The 18,485-nt window shown below is 43.2% G+C and overlaps 1 protein-coding gene across 5 annotated transcripts; it reads left to right on the forward strand.

Annotated features, from left to right (window-relative positions):
* The first annotated feature begins 1,655 nt into the window (after positions 1 to 1,655).
* On the forward strand, positions 1,656 to 18,262 carry RANBP1 (RAN binding protein 1). Of its 5 annotated transcripts, none has more exons than XM_082203453.1 (7): positions 1,656 to 1,936; positions 4,836 to 4,972; positions 5,818 to 5,975; positions 6,702 to 6,830; positions 8,202 to 8,264; positions 10,211 to 10,402; positions 16,093 to 18,262. In XM_082203453.1, exons 1-7 carry the CDS (start codon positions 1,922 to 1,924, stop codon positions 16,212 to 16,214), a joined length of 816 nt encoding a protein of 271 aa, XP_082059579.1. In that variant the 5' UTR covers positions 1,656 to 1,921; the 3' UTR covers positions 16,215 to 18,262. The 5 variants fall into 5 exon arrangements, with proteins under 5 accessions (XP_082059579.1, XP_082059580.1, XP_082059581.1 ...); XM_082203454.1 differs by having other exon boundaries at positions 16,096 to 18,262; XM_082203455.1 differs by having other exon boundaries at positions 1,657 to 1,936; positions 10,220 to 10,402.
* Positions 18,263 to 18,485: the final 223 nt, after the last annotated feature.

The raw sequence follows: 18,485 nt of genomic DNA on the forward strand, positions 1-18,485 counted from the left end.
TAAAAACCTAAAATTAAAAAAAAGTTATAAGCGAAGATGCCAGAGCCTTTTTTCCCGCTCTTTCCCATCATGCAACATCTCACTCCTCCAACCGCCTCCCCCCCCCCACCTCGGATTCGCCACGCGCGGCAGCCATTTTAAGTCAAGGGGGCGGGAGCCGCCGAGGATCCGTGGCGTGAGGCGGCCCGAGACGTCCGGGTGTAGGGCGGGATAGCAATTCAATAAAACATTCACAAATAGTTAAAAAACAACAATAAGCTTTTAAAAAAACACAACTTGATTAAACACACGTCAGCTTTTCTACATATCTGGGCAGACTTGCCTAAACAAGAACGTTTTTAGCAGGCACCGAAAATAGCATAGTGAAGGGGCGTTCTTCCCTGGGCAGGGGCGCCCTCCCTGTGGAAAACCCAGATGTCAAGGAGAACTACGTAACTTTTTTGATGTTTTCCTGAGGTTTCATGATTTGTTGGAAGCCGCCCAGAGTGGGCAGAGTATAAATAAAATAATAATTATTACGGAGTGGGTTTTAATGTGGTAATATTAGAACTTTGCTCATGAAGAGATAAACGTGCCTGCAGATTTGCCGCACTACTTACTGGTTTTGCCCAATCTGCGAGGATTTCTGACCAGCCTTTTTTCAAAGATTTAGATCTCTTGGTTTGGAGATCGAGTGGGCATTTGATTCACCTCTTATTAGGGGACGGGTCCTCTGCCTTAGAAAAAGTGGCCTGTTTTGCTTTTAGAGCGACAATATTTTTTTCCCTTGTGGGGATGGTTAATGCCTTTAGAAGGGCGGCCGCCAAGCTCTTATCTGACAGAATGTCTGGTGTTTATTTTGTGTGTGTTTTTGTATTGTACTGTGTATCTTTCGTAATGGCTCCGGCTACACAAAATGAAATTTCATTCAGGATGCCTGCAGGCTGTTTCTAGAGCGCTGCTGCTGCTGCTGCGCTCCTGTCCTGCTTGAGGACAACAGGCGGCTGGCGGATACGATGCTGGACTTAGGTGGCCTCACCCAGCAAATAGTCCGTCATCTCCAAATTTAATCTGAAGAAGTGTATCTGAAGAAGTGTGCAGGCACACGAAAGCTCAGACCAAGAACTAACTTAGTTGGTCTCTAAGGTGCTACTGGAAGGAATTTTTTTATTCCAAATTTAATGATCACTTAGTTAAATATATTAAGGTAAATTAACTGAAAACAGCTTGCAGATACTTAATTGGCTTAGGATTTTATTTAAGTTAACTGGTGAATTAATATGTTTAATGTCATAATGTGAAGATCTCAGGATGTTAATGTTTAAGTTATTTTTGAAGAACTATGATTTGGAAAACCTTTAAAAGGACATGCAATGAAATTCAACCAAGGGGAAACGAGGAAGTCACTTAATGTTAAAAAGTGTGATGTTTAATAAGGCTATGGTTTATGTTTGTTTTATGTGTTTGTTTATAATGTTGTGAAAACCAATAAAAAAGTCCGTCATCTCATTTGCCCGCGCGCCTCCCTTGCCTGCCTGCCGCGCTACACCAACCCGCCCCCCTCTCTCTTATTGCAATGGCGCCACGAGCCCTCGTGAGGGAAGTAAAGAGCCTCGTTTTCCCATCAGCCCCTGCGGCAACGGCGCGGGCTGCGGGAATGAGGGGAAAGAAGGGGGGGAAGGAGGGGGCGGGGAGCGCGAGCGACGGAGGAGGCGGAGCGGCAGCAGCGGCGGCGCTGAAGGAGCGTGCGAGGCAGAAAGTGTAGGCCGGGAGGCGGGCGCACGGTCGGTCGGTCGAACGGACGGAACGGGACGGGGCGAAAAGCCAGGCAGGGAAAGGTCGCGGCGGGAAACGGGGAGAGAGAAAAGCAGCGGCTACATTTGACGAGAGACGCGCCTCACCCGAGCCTTAGGAAAGAGACGACGCCACGCCAGCCCCCGCCATGGCCGAGACGAAGGTGAGACTCGAGAGGGTTGACGCAAAGCGCCGGCGAGCCTCGAAATCGAGAGCGAGGAGCAGTCAAATGAGGTCCCGGGGGCGGGGGGGGGGGTTGTAGAGAGAGAAAGCCTGAGACTAGGCCGCCCTCTTGACTCATCTCCCCTCCCCCACCTCAGGTTTATTAATCCGTTGACGCCCCTTATTTCTCCGCCCGCTTTCCACGGGCTGTCTCAGCGCTGCCTGGCAGCCGTTTCTCTCCCCGCCACCCCCTCTCCCGGTCTTAACAAGGCCTGGGGCCTCCTATCCTCCTCCAAGGCGCGCAGGCAGGGCCGCCGCAGCAGCAACGTGCTGCACGCGATTCGCGCTTGCTGGGACGTGGCGTTCCCTTGGGCTTGTAATGATTTCTATAAACCCCCTCCCCTCTTTTTTTGGGGGGAGTGGGGGTGCACTGGACCCTTCTCTGTCTCCAGCCCCGGGGTGTGTGGGTGTGCTGAGATCTCCCCCCCCCCGCCGCCTGCTGGAGGAGGAGGCCGTCCCACGTGCTCCGCTGCCCATCCCCGCTTCTCCTTCAGAGAGCCCGGTTTTGTCACAGCGATGTCCTCTCGTTAGTATTTCAATTTTTAAAATATGGGGGAGAATACCCGCATTGAAAGCGCGCTCAGGGTCACAAGCCTTCAAACAGGATGCAGAAGGTGGCTGCTGCTGCTTGCCATTCTTGCCAAGTATTTCGAGGGATGCAATCCTGTGCACCCGCTTGGCTGGAGGAAGAGGCAGTTGAATCCATTAAGGCCGCAGGCCTTCACAATATAAAAGGGGGTGCGAATTGGCTCGTTTGATATATTTGGCATGATAGAAGAAATGGGATGGGTAGGAAAGCAAAACTAAACAGTGGGAGGGCACAATTAAAAATCTGACAATTGGCCCAGAAGATAAAATAGCGACTAAGCACAGTAAAACTGCTTTAAATCCCACAATACCAGTTTTAATTTAGTAACTTTGTTGTGCACACTCTACAAAGAGAAAACTGTGTTTAAAATAGTGATATTTGTATTTCCTTGATTTGGTTTCTACCCCTCATCTTTTGATCATCAAGTAAAAACCTTGGGGCTGCTGTACCTTCTCTGATGCCTCACATTGCTAATAGACACATTAACTTAACACCACAATCCCCTGTCCTTGGGAGGATCCTCCTGTCCTTGGTATCCTAGTTGTTCTATATTGCCTTTTTATATGTAAGAACAAGGTGCTAAGAACAAGCAGGCGCCATTCAGATTAAACAGCAGCTCCTAGGTCAACAGCAGGTAAGTTAAAAATTGGCATTACTGCCCAGCCAAAGTTTCAGGAAATAAATGGTTTTTCATCAAGCACTAGAATTGTATAAATGTAGGTGTATTCAGAGGGAGGTGGTTTCACAGAGAGGGTGCTACTGTTAAAAAAGACCGACATTCTAATCACAGTTTAAAGAGCCTCTGTAGACAGTGGCATGACTAGGAGGGCCTCCTCATCCAAGAATCTTAGTGACCAGTCAGGTTGATTTTCAGAAAGGTGCTCCTTCAGGTAAGTTAGTCTCAGGTTTTTTATGGCTTTGTAGGTAAAGACCAAAGCATTAAACCTGTTCTATTTGCATATTAGCAGCCACTGCTACACTTTTAAGCAGGCATAGGCAAACGCAGCCATCCAGATGTTTTGGGACTACAACTCTCATCATCCCTAGCTAACAGGACCAGTAGTCAGGGATGATGGGAGTTGTAGTCCCAAAACATCTGGAGGGCCGAGTTTGCCTATGCCTGCTTTTAAGAGTGGTATAGTATATACATGGTAGAATGTCTCAGTCAGCATCCCAGCCACTGCATTTTGCTCTAGCTGCAGCTTCCAGACCAACCCTAAGAACAGCCCCATTGCTGCACATTGCAGTAATCCAGTCTTGAGGTGGTTGATCCATGAGGCATAGTAGCAAGGCTGTCCTGGTTCATAAATGATAATAGCTAGTGCACTAGCCAAAGCTGGGGGGGGGGAGTATTCCTAGCCATTGTGCCCACCAGGTCCTTCAGTTCAAAGCTGACAAAACATCCCATTGTTACACACTTACTCCTTTGGAAGAGTGCAGCCCTATCCAGGGTAGGCCAGCATCCCACTTCTCAGACTTGGGAACCACCTGCCCACAGGACTTCTGCCTTGTCCAGATTCAGTTTTAGACCATCACTGCATTGAGGCACTGGTTCTGGACTTGTATGGCCTCACCTGACTCAGATGTTACTGAGAAATAGAGGCGGCTGTCATCAGCTTATTGATGACAATATGCTCCAATTTTCTAATTACTGTTTCAAGCAACTTCATATAAGTAAACAGCATTGGAAAGAAGATGGCACCTTGCACACCCCATAACATAATTATCAGGAGGCCAAGTCACTCAGTGCAACTCTGAAACTGGTCCTTTGAGTAGGAAAAAACCAATGAAAAACAATACCACCAGTTCTTAACACTGAGCTAATCCATGAGCATCGCATTGTCATTGGTATCAAAAGGCATGTGGATGAGTGAACCATGTTCTCAGCCCTTAAAGTTGCTGGCTTCCAAAGAGGGGAAAGCTCCATTTCTTTGTGTGAGGATGAAAGTGTGGGCTGCAAGCCACCTCTTAACAAGCAGACTAGAGGAGGTGTGGAGCCCCCTCCACCAGCTCACTCATCAGCATGGAATTCCTGCTTGCCTAGGCTGGCTGATGTATATACTTGTTACATTAATTAGTAAAATGAATGCAACTATCACTTCCAGACCAAAATAGAAAAATTGGATTAAATGGCTAAGATGTGCAAGTTCATAAGATCTTGCATTTTTATTATTGGGGGTCTTTTTGAATTAAATATCACAAGCCTCTTAGCAATTTTGTTTTAAGGTTCATCATGTGACTTTTTCCACAGGACACACATGAGGAGCATGACTTAGCACCTGACAACGTAGATGATTCTAACCATGACCCTCAGTTTGAGCCCATAGTTTCTCTTCCTGAGCAAGAGATCAAAACTCTTGAAGAAGATGAGGAAGAACTCTTTAAGATGTAAGTACAATAAGAATGGTGCGTCAGTGACTTCCAAACTTTGGGTTGGGGCATATTAATATGCTGATGGGTTGCAGCATGTGCACATTGGCAAGGCATACATGTTGTCTAGGACAGTGTCTTTATTAGGCCACCAAAATGTAAAAAAATAGTGTCCAAGCTTTGGGATATTGGATTTTTTCTTAAGAGTCAGTACAACTGTCTTTTTCTAGATGGCAATGTAAATCTTCGAATGGCCAAACTTTTAACATGTGGTAGTCTGTATTCAACAACTTAAGGCTTTATTCTCAGTGAGCAATTCTCAGTGAGATAGAAGGGCTATCTTTTAAAAAAAAACAACCGAGCGGTTATCCACTTACCTAGAAACGAGGAGTGCAAAGTTGGTTTCCTTTTCTGTGACAGAAACTAGTGTTTTCTATCATATAAGGAATGTCAATTTTCAGACCAGTTAGTTCATTGAATTTATGAATTACATCCCACAACAGAATGCCCCAAAGCAACTTGAAAGTGTAAAATAAAGCAATACTTTAAAAATACATACACATATAAAAAGAGAGACTATCTTGTTCCAACAGCTATTTCTTCCCAATGTACCTATAGTAGACTAGAAGCCTAGCACTACTGTCTTTAGTAAGGATTAGTATGTCCCCCACAACAACTTGTGTGTGTTTTTTGAGAGAAAATATTGGGGAAACAAATGGTCTAGGGGAGGGAACCATATCAAATGTACATTCATATGGAGCATTAATGTTAAGAGATCGCAGTTCTGTGAAAAATCTGGTAAAAAGTTCCATGCATAAACCAAGCTATGCCTTGTTTTCATTTTGTGTCTCCCTCCCCAAAAGGCGAGCAAAACTCTTCCGCTTTGCATCGGAAAACGATCTTCCCGAATGGAAAGAACGAGGCACTGGTGATGTAAAGCTTCTGAAGCACAAAGAGAAGGGGACCATTCGTCTCTTGATGAGGAGAGATAAAACCCTAAAAATCTGTGCAAATCATTACAGTATGTGATTTGGTACACTGCACTTGTTGTACAGTACTACTTACTTTGCTGTAATAGCAAGAAAGGAAATTAATAATAGGGACAGAAGGTGGTGAAGGTCCTTCTGGTTCTGGTTACTAAGGAAGCGTTATACCCAAGGCCACTTGCACAGCGAGCTTCTGCCTGCATCATCAGTTGGTGCGATGTTGGAGGTTAAAAGGATCAAGAAGCTATGTTGTTTACCTTCTCTTAGCAAACGTCTTTCAGATACAACCTCCATATATAATCCAGTATGCCACAAGCAGACATGAGATATTTCACAAAGGCATGCAAGTAGCTTTAAGCAAGACAGGGGTACGTGCTGTGCAAATGAAGAAAACTACGCATGGCCCAGTCACTTGTAGTCCAACCTTCTTTAGTTCAAAAATGGCAGTGAAACCTTCACATGTCTTAACAATAATAGCGTGAAAAACATGCAACACTATGTAGTAGGGTTTCAGAAAACTAGTCCTAAAGGGTAGCGTCAAGATTCTGGAATGCAGTCTTAATTGTGAATAAAATCTAGTCATGCGTTCATTGATAAATAGGCTAGACTAGAACTTAAATGCATTTTTAACAATCTTTTATGTTGCCGATAAGGTAAATATCTTCAGGCAGACAGTTAAGGAGGCTGTGTTGTTTGCTCTAGTACTTCCTGTGCCCAGCTACTTTTCTCTCTCTCTTCCTGCCCCTGCTTTTCCTTTCTAGTTACACCTGTAATGGAGCTGAAGCCCAATGCAGGAAGTGACAGGGCATGGGTGTGGAATACACATGCTGATTTCGCAGATGAGAGTCCTAAGCCAGAACTTCTGGCAATTCGGTTTTTAAATGCAGAAAGTAAGTTAAAAGCAACATAACTTTGATCACTTAAAATTGCTGTGTATGTATGAAGACATGTGAAGTGAGTGTAAACTGAATGTTTTGTATTTCATTGCATCACATTTGTCTGTAATGAAACAGGCTACCCTCTGTGCTAGTACTCTGTTAATACTTCAACAGGGTTGACAGGCCTAAAGAGCACCTCTCATGACTTCTATAAAGTAGGCAGTCTGGGCTATTTCAGAAAAATTTTATAGGTCACGTGCAAATTGTGGGCAAGCAAATTAAGTATACTGGATTTACTTTTTGGATCGATAGGATTTTAGAGGTCCTTAAATCCTTGCCTCTTAACAAGTGGAAGCAAAGGTTATTGTGTTCTGCTCTCATGTGTCCTGGCCAAATGGAGCTGTTATTTCTATAAAACGTATTGACTTGCTACCATAGCAACCTTCAGGTTCTGTGTTGATACCTTCTTGTGGTGTGCCAGTGAGGAGCATAGTTAGCTGTTGCATGTAAGCCATTCAGTAAACCCAGGGAAATGGAGCACAACCTTACTTTCTGTGCATAGTGTGAAATTGGCTTTACGGACTTGAAGTTAGGGATGGGGGGAAGCAAATCAGACACAGGCCTTTGTTTGTTGTTTTCCGGCCTATGGAATAAAAATGCCTTTTTTGATGAATGACATTTTTCATTATCTAGCATTGAGCAACAGTGACCTCGAGTGGTCATTTTTGCTAATATATTGTAGTGTAACGGTAAACCACCTGACAACTTCCATTGTATGATAGTTATGAAAGTATTGATATGCTATCTTTATCAGAAATCCTTTTTGCTAATATTAACTCTATTAAAGAAAAATCTGGCAGTGATGCTAGCACATGAACTCTAGTTTAAGATCTAGTTAATCAGTAGGTCTTATGATACAAATCTCCACTGCACCTACTTGTCCAGCAAAACATCAAAGAGTGCATTTTACACTGAAATGTATAAACAGTTCTAGAAACTCAGATACTCTGTAGACTGCATATGTACATGTGGCTTTACTAGATCATAGGTATTGTCAAGACCAGAGCTTTCCAAACTGTGTCTCGATACGTGTCAGCTGCAGTATGTAGGTGTGTCACACGAACGTTCTCCATGCTCCTCCTGGGGCAGGAAATGGGTTAGTTTAACCTCTGGTTTGCTAGTAAAACTGAATTACTGTGTCCCAAAATGATGCATGTCTAAAAAGTGTCTTGCCAACATCAAAAGTTTGGAAAGCTCTGGTCTTGATACAAAGAGGATGAGTGTTCATGCAATCTGAGGTACCAGAGAAAAAACGTTACTTACTTTAAATTGTGTCTAGATCCATTGCAGTATATTTTATTATACTTTGTTTCCTTAAAACAGATGCACAGAAATTCAAGGCAAAATTTGAAGAATGTAGAAATGAGGTTGACAAGGGAAAGAAAGGTAAGAATTTTTTTTCTTCTGATGAAGGAACACTGTAGTCAGGAGACTGCAAACAATTCTGCAAAAGCCCCTGAACTGTCAGAATAACTGGCATTTTATATATGTACTATATGCCAAGTTTTAGACCCTCGTTTAGATCCTCATTTACTTAAGCAGAAATGTAAGAGTTAAAGAGGCTTGCACTGAGGTGGTCTTTCCTTTTTCCATAATCTTCAGCAACATGCATCTCTGAACCTTTCAGCGTTACTGTCTCGTCTTGCTGTTTACCTAATTTTAGAATTTCTTGATCATACCCCACAGTTTAGCAATGTCAGAAAGTGACATGCTATCTCGTTTTTGCATGTCAGAGCAACTGACTTTCAGACACTTAAGAAATCCTCCTTATGAAACGGTAGGCAGGCAGTTGATTCTACAAAATAAAGTTAAGTTAACTTTATTCAAATCAATTTATTGCTAAAGAGAGAAGCAAATTGTGCATTGTTAGCACTCTCTTATATGCTGTTTTGAGGATAGACAATCTGGCTTTCAGGTAAGGTACTAAAATTATGGCAGTTGCAAGAAACAGTATGTAATCTTGGAGAACAATTGGAAATATAAACAAGATACATGGTCTTTGCATAAGAAGTCCAGCACACATTGTTTACATATCCAGCGATGACTGACTAATTTGCCATATTTACTGTGTTCACAACAAGCAAAGAGCCTGGACTTAATAAATTGTACTTGTATGAGCTCTGTGCGTTCAACCTTAATCTGTTTCACATGCATGGTTAAACAAATCAAGCCCTACTACTGGCAGACACCAGTCTTGTCCCTCAGGCTCTAGATGATATTGGTGTGTGTGAGAAGGGACACACGAAAGAAGGTGGTTCCTAAGGTACCCAGGTCCCAAGTCATTAAGGGTTTTCAGGTTTGAATTGAACCCAGAAACCAATTAGCAGCCAGTATAAATCGGGTGGCGCTGTGGGCTAAAGCCTCAGCGCCTAGGGCTTGCCGATCGAAAGGTCGGCAGTTCGAATCCCCGCGGCGGGGTGCGCTCCCGCTGCTCGGTCTCAGCGCCTGCCAACCTAGCAGTTCGAAAGCACCCCCGGGGGCAAGTAGATAAATAGGTACCGCTTACCAGCGGGAAGGTAAACGGCGTTCCGTGTGCTGCGCTGGCTCGCCAGATGCAGCTTTGTCACGCTGGCCACGTGACCCGGAAGTGTCTCCGGACAGCGCTGGCCCCCGGCCAATAGATGTGAGATGGGCGCACAAACCCCAGAGTCTGTCAAGACTGGCCCGTTCGGGCAGGGGTACCTTTACCTTTACCTTTATAAATCGCTGTGGGACGTGGGTGGCGCTGTGGGTTAAAACACAGAGCCTAGGACTTGCCGATCAGAAGGTCAGCGGTTCGAATCCCTGCAACGGGGTGAGCGCCCGTTGCTCGGTTCCTGCTCCTGCCCACCTAGCAGTTCGAAAGCACATCAAAGTGCAAGTAGATACCTTCCAGCGGGAAGGTAAATGGCATTTCCGTGTGCTGCTCTGGTTCGCCAGAAGCGGCTTAGTCATGCTGGTCACATGGCCCGGAAGCTGTATGCCGGCTCCCTCGGCCAATAAAGCGAGATGAGTGCCACAACCCCAGAGTCGGCCCCAACTTGACCTAATGATCAGGGGTCCCTTTACATTTACCTTTATAAATCACCGAGAACCGACAAGATTTTCATAAGGAGAAACAAACCACAAGCCTGGTTTGGACACAGTGCTAAATTATTCCTTTTCTAGTTTGTTTAACTCTTCATGCCAGGGAAGGAATGAAGTGGGAGCAGAACTGTGCACCAGCACGCATCGTGTACACAGTATGATTTATTAAGCCAAGGGTATTCACTTATTGTTGCATGTAACACAGCCAGTGACTGCTAAAGAATTTTCTGTTAACACCTGTTTATAAGAAAATTAACTTGCTATAGTGTACATAGGACCAAGAGACATGGACAGCGAGGGAGCTACTAAAGTGACCTGCAACACCTGTGCCATGTCTGTCTTCATGCCTGAGAATGTGGAAAACTACACCTGCAAGGAGTGCAAGCGGATTCCCTTGCTGAAAGAGAAGATAGAGCAACTTGAGACCCGCCTAGCCACACTTCAAGCTACTGGGCAAGGTGAGGAATTTCTCATTAGAGCAGACTGGACTCTCTTGGAACAGCCACACAGGTGGGGTGCCCCGAGGAAGATTGCCCATTGCAGGAAACAAATGCCTGGAGGAACATGACACACAGAAGCAGTACTGTCAGGAACCATGCTTTGACACTGGAGCTGCAAAATCAATTCCATGCCCTCAACTTGGACACCAATTCTGGGCTAGAGGAGCAAGTAGTTGGCAGACCTCAGAATACATAGAAGTGATGGTGGAAGGTGCAGTGTGCAGAACAATTCCTGTCACTCCCCAGAGGTGGAAGAGAAGTGTGTTGGTGGAAGGTGACTTCCTTTTGAGGGGGACAGAGGCAGCAGTGTGCAGGTTTAACAGGATGTATTGGGTGGTGAACTGTCTTCAGGTGCAACAATGCACTATGTGACAGAGAGGTTGCCAAGTTTTATAAAGCCCACTGACGATGACAACCCCTTCTGATTCATGGGTACAAATGATACTGCTAGATGTAGTCTTCAGCATAATAGCAAGGGACGTTGACACTCTGGGCAGGAAGCTGAAGGGCCCTGGGGCACAGGTGGTATTTTCATCACTCTTTCCTGTTGAAGATTGGGGCACAGGAAAAGGAAAATGCTGGAAGTAAAGTACTGGTGGCACAGGTGATGTCAGGAAAGGTGTAGCTTCTTGGACCACGTTCTCTGCTCCTTTGAGGAAGGATGTCTGGCAAGAGATGGGTTGTACCTCATGGCAGTTGGCAAGAGTGCTTTTGCTAAGAGTCTTATGAACCTGATCAGGAAAGCCTTAAATTAAACCCTGAGAAAGAGGAAGAGGACATTACAGACTACAAGGAGACACCTGGTACTGAGGATAACAGCTTCACCTATGCACAGGAAATGGAGGTGTTGCTCCAGAAACCTGCTGAAGGGAAGGAAACTGCAAGAAGGTGGAAGAAGCAACAAGAGGATCATCTCTCTTGGACCTGTTACTTACCAGGAAGTGATCGACAAATGATACAGAAGCAAGAGAAATCTGAGTGTAGTCAGACATGTGCTCTGGACTTTAAGAAGGCTGATCTCAAAAAGCTTAAGGAATACTCAAAGAGAAGAAATACTCAAAGAGAAGAGAGTCCAAGAAGAATGAGAGTTTTTTAAAAAGTGGAATATTGAAGATACAAAGGCAGACCATTCCAACAAGAAAAGTGGGAAACTTCTGAAGAAACTAATGTAGCTGCATAAGGTGCTTACAGATGAGCTGAGATTTAAGAAGGACATATATAAGTAATGGAAGAAAGGGGCAATCACAAAGGAGAGTAGCCAACAGTTGCAGGGAAAAGCTCAGGTTTGCAAGAGAGGTTAAAAATAATAAAGTAAGTTTATTTGGCTATGTTTCAAAGCAAGAAGAACAACAAGCAAGTAGTGGGTCCTCTGCATGGAAAAGACTGAGAAATTTTATTGGGTGACAGAAGGCAGAACTGCGCAACACCTACTTTGCCTCTGTCTTCACCCAAAAGAAAAGCAGTGCCCAACCTGGTGATAACAGAATAATAAATGTTGCAAGGAGGGAGCTGCAACCCACGATAGGAAAAGAAGTGGCATGGGAACAGCTAGTTACTTTAAATGAATTCAGATTTCCAAGGCAAGTATAGTGTCCTGATCAAAGGAAGTATTCATCCATCTCTGTTGGTCTTGCTTTGGTCAGAACACATCTGGAGTACCAAGTGCAGTTCTGGGCACCACAATTTAATAAGGTTATTGACAAGCAGAGGAGGGCAACCAAGATGATCAGGAGTTTGGAAACCAAGTCTTATGAGAAATGGTTGAGAGAATTGGGTATGTTTAGCTTTGAAAAGAGGAGACTGAGAGGAGTTATGATTGCCATCTTCAGATATCTAAAGGGCTGTCACATGAAAGAGGGAACAAGCTTGTTTTCTCCTGCTCCGGAGGCTAGGATCCGAACCAATGGATTCAAGTTACAAGAGGAAATTCCAATTAAACAAAAAAAGAAAATTCTGACAGTAAGAGCTATTTGAAAGTGGAACAGACTCCAATGAGAGTTGATGGACTCTTCTTCCTTGGAGGTTGTTTTAGCAGAGGCTTGATGGCCTTCTGTTATGTATGATCTCGTTGAGATTCCTGCATCGCAGGGGATTGGAGCAGGTAGCCCTTTGGACCCATTCCAACTAAATTCTATGATTGCATAAAAGTAGAAAAATACAAAACATTTCCTAAATATATAAGCCAGAAAAAGGATGACCAACTAATGCATTCTATAATTCTATATAATTAAGGAATGTGTTATAGATAGCACCTTTTCCCTTGGCCAGGCATGTAATTATTCTAGTACATAACAAATTTATTGAAATTTAAGCACAGCTCAAAGCCTGAGGCTTCTTAAAAACAGTTACTTCTACGTTCAGAGTATTTCCAAGAAATATGTTTCTCAACCAGTAGTTTCACCACCCCTAGGCAGGATAATAGCTTTTTGCGTTAAAAACAGAGACATAGCAAATTACATCCTTAGCTACAGTAGCTGAAAGAGAGAATGGCGACCTGTATGTTTGAAGCAGCTCCCATTTCCAGCATCCTATAAGCTTTTCTGACAAGCTAGTGGTATTTTTTGAGTTGTGCTAAAGCAATCAGCCATCCAAGTCACACTAAGATCATCCAGGGTATCGCGGGTCTTTCATATGATAACCTTGGCATGGCATGTTACATGTGAAGTGAAAGACTTGTACAGCATCCTTTGTCTTAGGGGAATTCCATTGTGCTCTGATGCTCTTTGCTTGCCTGTACATGATTTCTGCTTTTCAAATGGCCCTCAGTGTTTGTGCCTTGTTTCTGACATGTGAGAGGGGATGCAAGGGAATCTCTTCTCAGTTACCGTCATACCGTGGTTCCTGAAAGCCTTGGTACCTGTACATTTTGGCTCCCGAATGCCGTAAACCTGGAAGTAAGTGTTGCGGCTTGCAAACGTTTTTGGAAGCCAAACGTCCGACGCAGCTTCCGGTTGAGTGCAGCCAATCTGAAGCCACACCTTGGTTTGCAAATGTTTTCAGAAGTCGAATGGACTTCCAGAACGGATTACGTTTGACAACCAAGGTACGACTGTACTTACTGTTTCCTCCATTTGATACAAGTGGGGCTTACTATACTCTTCTAAAGAGTGCTTGATCTCAGTTCCTTGCGCATCACTCACTAGTCAAACTGGATGTTCACTATCAAACATGGTGTTCTTATGACCAGGGAACTCTCAGCCACAATTGACAGCATTACTTGACACCTGGATCTCTGTCACCTTGTTGAATGTCTCTGCCCTGCAAGCAGCTGATAAGGAAATGAAGTTGTGATATGAGTGATTGCAGCCTGATGGCAGATAACCAATAAGTAGCTCAGTATCTACAATCAAGGAGAGGTTGAAATTTTGCGACTTCCTCTTAAGAACCCAGATGGAGATCCGGGATAGACAAAAAGAAGTACTTCGCAAAACACACACAGTGGTACCTTGGTTTAAGAACAGCTTAGTTTATGAACAACTTGGATTAAGAACGCTGCAAACCCAGAAATAGGTGTTTTGGTTTGTGAACTTTGCCTTGGAAGCAGAACATGTTTTACTTCCTGTTGAGTGTAAATTGAGCCCCCTGCTGCTGTGGGAAAGCATGCCTTGGTTTAAGAACGCTTGGTTTAAGAACGGACATCCGGAAGTTTGTAAACCAAGGTGCCACTGTATAGGTACGGAATTTATTACCACAGTATGTGATAATCACCACCAACTCGGATGCCTTTAGAAGAGGATCAGGCAGTCATAGAGGATGCTCTCAATGGCTGTTAGTCATAATGGGGGAGTTACGCAGGAGTGTTGTTTCATTTGTGTCCTGCTTGTGAGCCTCTCATAAGTATCTGGTTGGCCCCTGTTACAACAGGATGCTAGACTAGATAGACCTTTGGTCTGATTGTGCAGGGCTCTTACATCAAGTGTTCAGGGCCATGATTAACAGGTAAGCAATCTTCATTTTTATGCTTAATAGCAGGCTCACTCTGTGCCTGACTGCAATATTCAGTCACGGTGCTTTTTAGGCCTGCTAGAGTAATCCAGGATGTTGTGAACACTTTCCCTACTTGTGGAATTCCGTTTCAATTGATCTTGGTACAGATGACCCTTTTTGTCCTTTCCAATCCACAATTCTATGATTACAGGTGCTTTATTATTACTGATGAATTTGAGGTATAGAAAAGTTACAAGTTTTAAAAATCTTGACGTTGGGATTTTTTAAGAGAGACTCTTAGTATTCAATTGACTTTTTATGTACTCATCAGAACGTGAAGTGTTATTCTCACTGAAGTGTTTGGTTTTCATATAGTTGCGCCATAGCTCTGCATGGATACAAATTCATATATATATATATATATATATATATATATATATATATATATATATATATATATGAACATTCCAAAATTATTTTTTTCTTGCAGCACTTTGTTACAGTGGAATAGCTAGTTGCTTTGTAATTAAAATTGTATTAATGGTTAGCAATTCAAAATCCTCGGGTGAGGAGGGGAGATTCTCCCCCCCTCTTTGAGTTCATGTTTTTTCAAACTATGAAGCTGCAGATTATCCTGAAGGCATAAAAACATAGACATGTTGCAATAGAGAGCTTCTACTTTTCAAATTGGGACGCGGGTGGCGCTGTGGGCTAAAGCCTCAGCGCCTAGGGCTTGCCGATCGAAAGGTCGGCGGTTCGAATCCCCGCGGCGGGGTGCGCTCCCGCTGCTCGGTCTCAGCGCCTGCCAACCTAGCAGTTCGAAAGCACCCCCGGGGGCAAGTAGATAAATAGGTACCGCTTACCAGCGGGAAGGTAAACGGCGTTCCGTGTGCTGCGCTGGCTCGCCAGATGCAGCTTTGTCACGCTGGCCACGTGACCCGGAAGTGTCTCCGGACAGCGCTGGCCCCCGGCCAATAGATGTGAGATGGGCGCACAAACCCCAGAGTCTGTCAAGACTGGCCCGTTCGGGCAGGGGTACCTTTACCTTTACCTTACTTTTCAAATAATGTAACCTTGGGTTGAAGTAGCTTCAAGATGAATATTTTCGGGTTGCGCTCCATGGCGACCCGGAAGTAATGGAGCGCGTTTCGCCGCATGCACAGATGTTCAGAATGACGCCATGCATGGAAGCAGCGAAATGCGGCCCGCAGTCGCGTGTTATGTTCACTTCAGGATGTGAATGGGGCTCCAGAACGGATCCTGTTCACATTCAGGGGTACCACTGTATCTTTTTTTAAAACTTCGCTGCTTATGATCTGAGTGCCATAAGGACCTGCCTGTGAGAAATTGGAAAGTCAGGAACCAACCAATGCCTTTTCCTTCTTCCCTCCTGGGCCTGTAGTTGCATGTCTTTTATCCTAACCAAAATTACCCTGCTTCCTCCAAAGAACTTGGGGCAGTACACATAGGGTGGGTTATTGCATGTTACAACAGTATCCCTCTCAGGTAAGCTGAGCAGAAATATAACAGCTTTCGCAAGGCTGTCCCATTAAGTGGAACTTTGAATCTGGTTTATCTGTTGTTCAAATCACAGCATTCGCCACACTGTCTGTCTTGTATTATTACACCATACAAAATACTATATTGTTCTCTCAGATCTTTTTTACATGTTTCCATATTACCTGCTGCACTGTCTAATAATATCTTTAAACGTTTTTTAGCAGGAACAGAAAAAAATGATAGTGCTGATAAAGTTGCCGAGAAACTAGAAGAACTTTCTGTAAAGGAGGAGATCAAAGAATCGGAGAAAGAAGTCAAGGAGAAAACTGAAGAAAAGCAATAAATCATCTTGGGCCTTGTGTTTTATTTTTTTCTTAATTTTTTAATTTTTACAAGGGACTTTATAAAGAACTGTATTACAACATTCACTTTTTTTTCTAACTTTTTGCCCTTTTTGAAGAGATCTTCAGAAAAAATCCATTCCCCAGTCATGAAAATGTACTGTGCTAAACTTTCTTTTCCATAGTGGAAACACTTATTTATAGTCATCCAAGAGAGTGAATAAAAGTTTGAAAATGGTGTCAAAGGACAGAACTGAATTTTCTGTATGCTTCAGATGTGTGGCTGCAATTATTACCTTGGGTTATATTTTTCAGTGCATAACTTTAGATGAGATGTAGTATAACTGAATTATACCAGTAGAAAAAGTGCAGGTAATAAAGATGTTTCTCATATACTGTGACTGAAAGCTGTTAATGAATGAAACAAGATACTCTATATTTTCCTTGTAAGTGGGGTTTGAGTGAACGTACATGTTTCGTGAAACTTTGTTACGGAAAATGGCGTACCCCTTAGAATATAATGTCATAATCCTCCAATGGATTTCAGCATACTTATGGTTTCTAATGGTCCTTTGTAGTTGACCGAGCATGGCAGAACATACCTTCTGAATTTGCCATGGCTGAAAGTGATGCTGGTTGGCAACAATGAAGCTTAAGACCTTACTATATTTCAAATATTTCTCCACGCAGAACAAGAATGTGCTGTCTGGAAAGCTTTATGATCGCTCGCAGTTTGCGGAATAGATGGGACACGAAGCCCAGTTCACTATGATCTCTTTAAATCTTCAGTTTAGCTATCCATTTAACACAAGTATTAAGATTAATGTATTACATATACTGTTATTTGTTGCTGTCTTAATGATAGCATACCCTAGTGCTTTTTGCAGGTGGGGGAATTGACTTAATCTTAATGGGGCTTCAGGCTGTGGGAAAGTTGAATATCTCTTAGCATTCTTGGGGGAAAGCATCAACATTTAAGACTCCGCATCACTCATAGGGATAGAACCTCGGGCAGATTTAATGTTAAACTTCAATGCCATGTACCTAAACTAAGATGTTCTATCGCTTGTTCTGCTACTGATAATAATTGGTTATCTTGCAGGATTCACTGCAAGGATAGGCTTATGTGGAAACTTATTTCCACACGGAAGTCCTTTTCGATCTCTACGTAAGGAACAGCCAAGGGTGTTTGCGACTGACTGCATTTGGCACACAAGTTTACACTTCTACTGCAAAATAGGCAATGATTGCTGACAATGCCAATGATATTCCTGTATCCAGGTCTTTGTTGCACAAGTGTGTATGTGTCTGGATTGGGGTTTGTCTCAGTCCAAGTCCATTTTTTATACATTTATACTGTCCCACTTGTGTTAACTGTGTGGGTCTCCTCAAAACACATAGATTGTCTAACGTACTTGAGAGGTGAGAATAACTGATGGAGTCTTTAAAGGTCTGAGCCTCCCATGTACACATTGACTGTATATGGAGTGTGCATGTGTGTAGATGTGAAACGTTGCTTTTCCTATTCGTAATGGTATGCACAACACTTCGAACGCAAGCCTTTTCACGTGAAACTGGGTGGTGAAACCTTTCACTTAATATAATGGATTTAGAATGCGTCCTCTTGTCTTTACCTAGAATTATAAACATTTCCTTGATTTTCTGTTTCCAACAATTGTTTTGGATTTCGAGTCTATGATTAATTCCCCCCCCCCCCCGTTCTTTGTGCATACTGTTAGCTGCGTAGCATTTTGCCCTTGTCATGTTTGATTCTTATGGCTGAGTCTGTCAAGACTGCTAGAATTTCTTCGGACTTTTCTATGTGGGGGTGGGAATAAGACCTGCAGAAATACCTCAACAAATCCCTTATTAAGGACTCTTGCCAGTATATATGATAGTAATGCATTTGAAGGTTAAAAGGGCGTTGTCTATTGCTCTTCAGATCCTCCCATCTGTAAAAGTCACCATAAGTGGATTCTGATTTATCTTGTCAAAAGGAGAAATTTTGCTCACCAAACTAACTTCAAAATAAATTTAACTGTAATCATCATTCTTGCTTTTTTTTAGTTCTTATAATAACATCAGATATACATTGATGTTACAGAAGCAGAAAATGGCAACAAGCCATATCATGTGACCTTTTCAATGCTTAGGGTGCCTCTGCTGCAACCATGCCTTTCTTCAAATATGTTGTCTCATGACACATTTGTATACTTCTTCACATCCTCTGACTTGTATTTGTGATTGTTTACAACTGTTTAAAACATTCAGGT

Source organism: Podarcis vaucheri (assembly GCF_965113315.1).
Source record: "Podarcis vaucheri genome assembly, chromosome: 16".
Classification (NCBI taxonomy): domain Eukaryota; kingdom Metazoa; phylum Chordata; class Lepidosauria; order Squamata; family Lacertidae; genus Podarcis; species Podarcis vaucheri.

Excerpts from the sequence above, each read along its gene's own strand:
- RANBP1 (XM_082203453.1), top strand. Across the intron at positions 5,976-6,701 it reads AATCTGTGCAAATCATTACA|TTACACCTGTAATGGAGCTG; the intron begins GTATGTGATTTG and ends TTTCCTTTCTAG. Across the intron at positions 10,403-16,092 it reads ACTTCAAGCTACTGGGCAAG|CAGGAACAGAAAAAAATGAT; the intron begins GTGAGGAATTTC and ends AACGTTTTTTAG.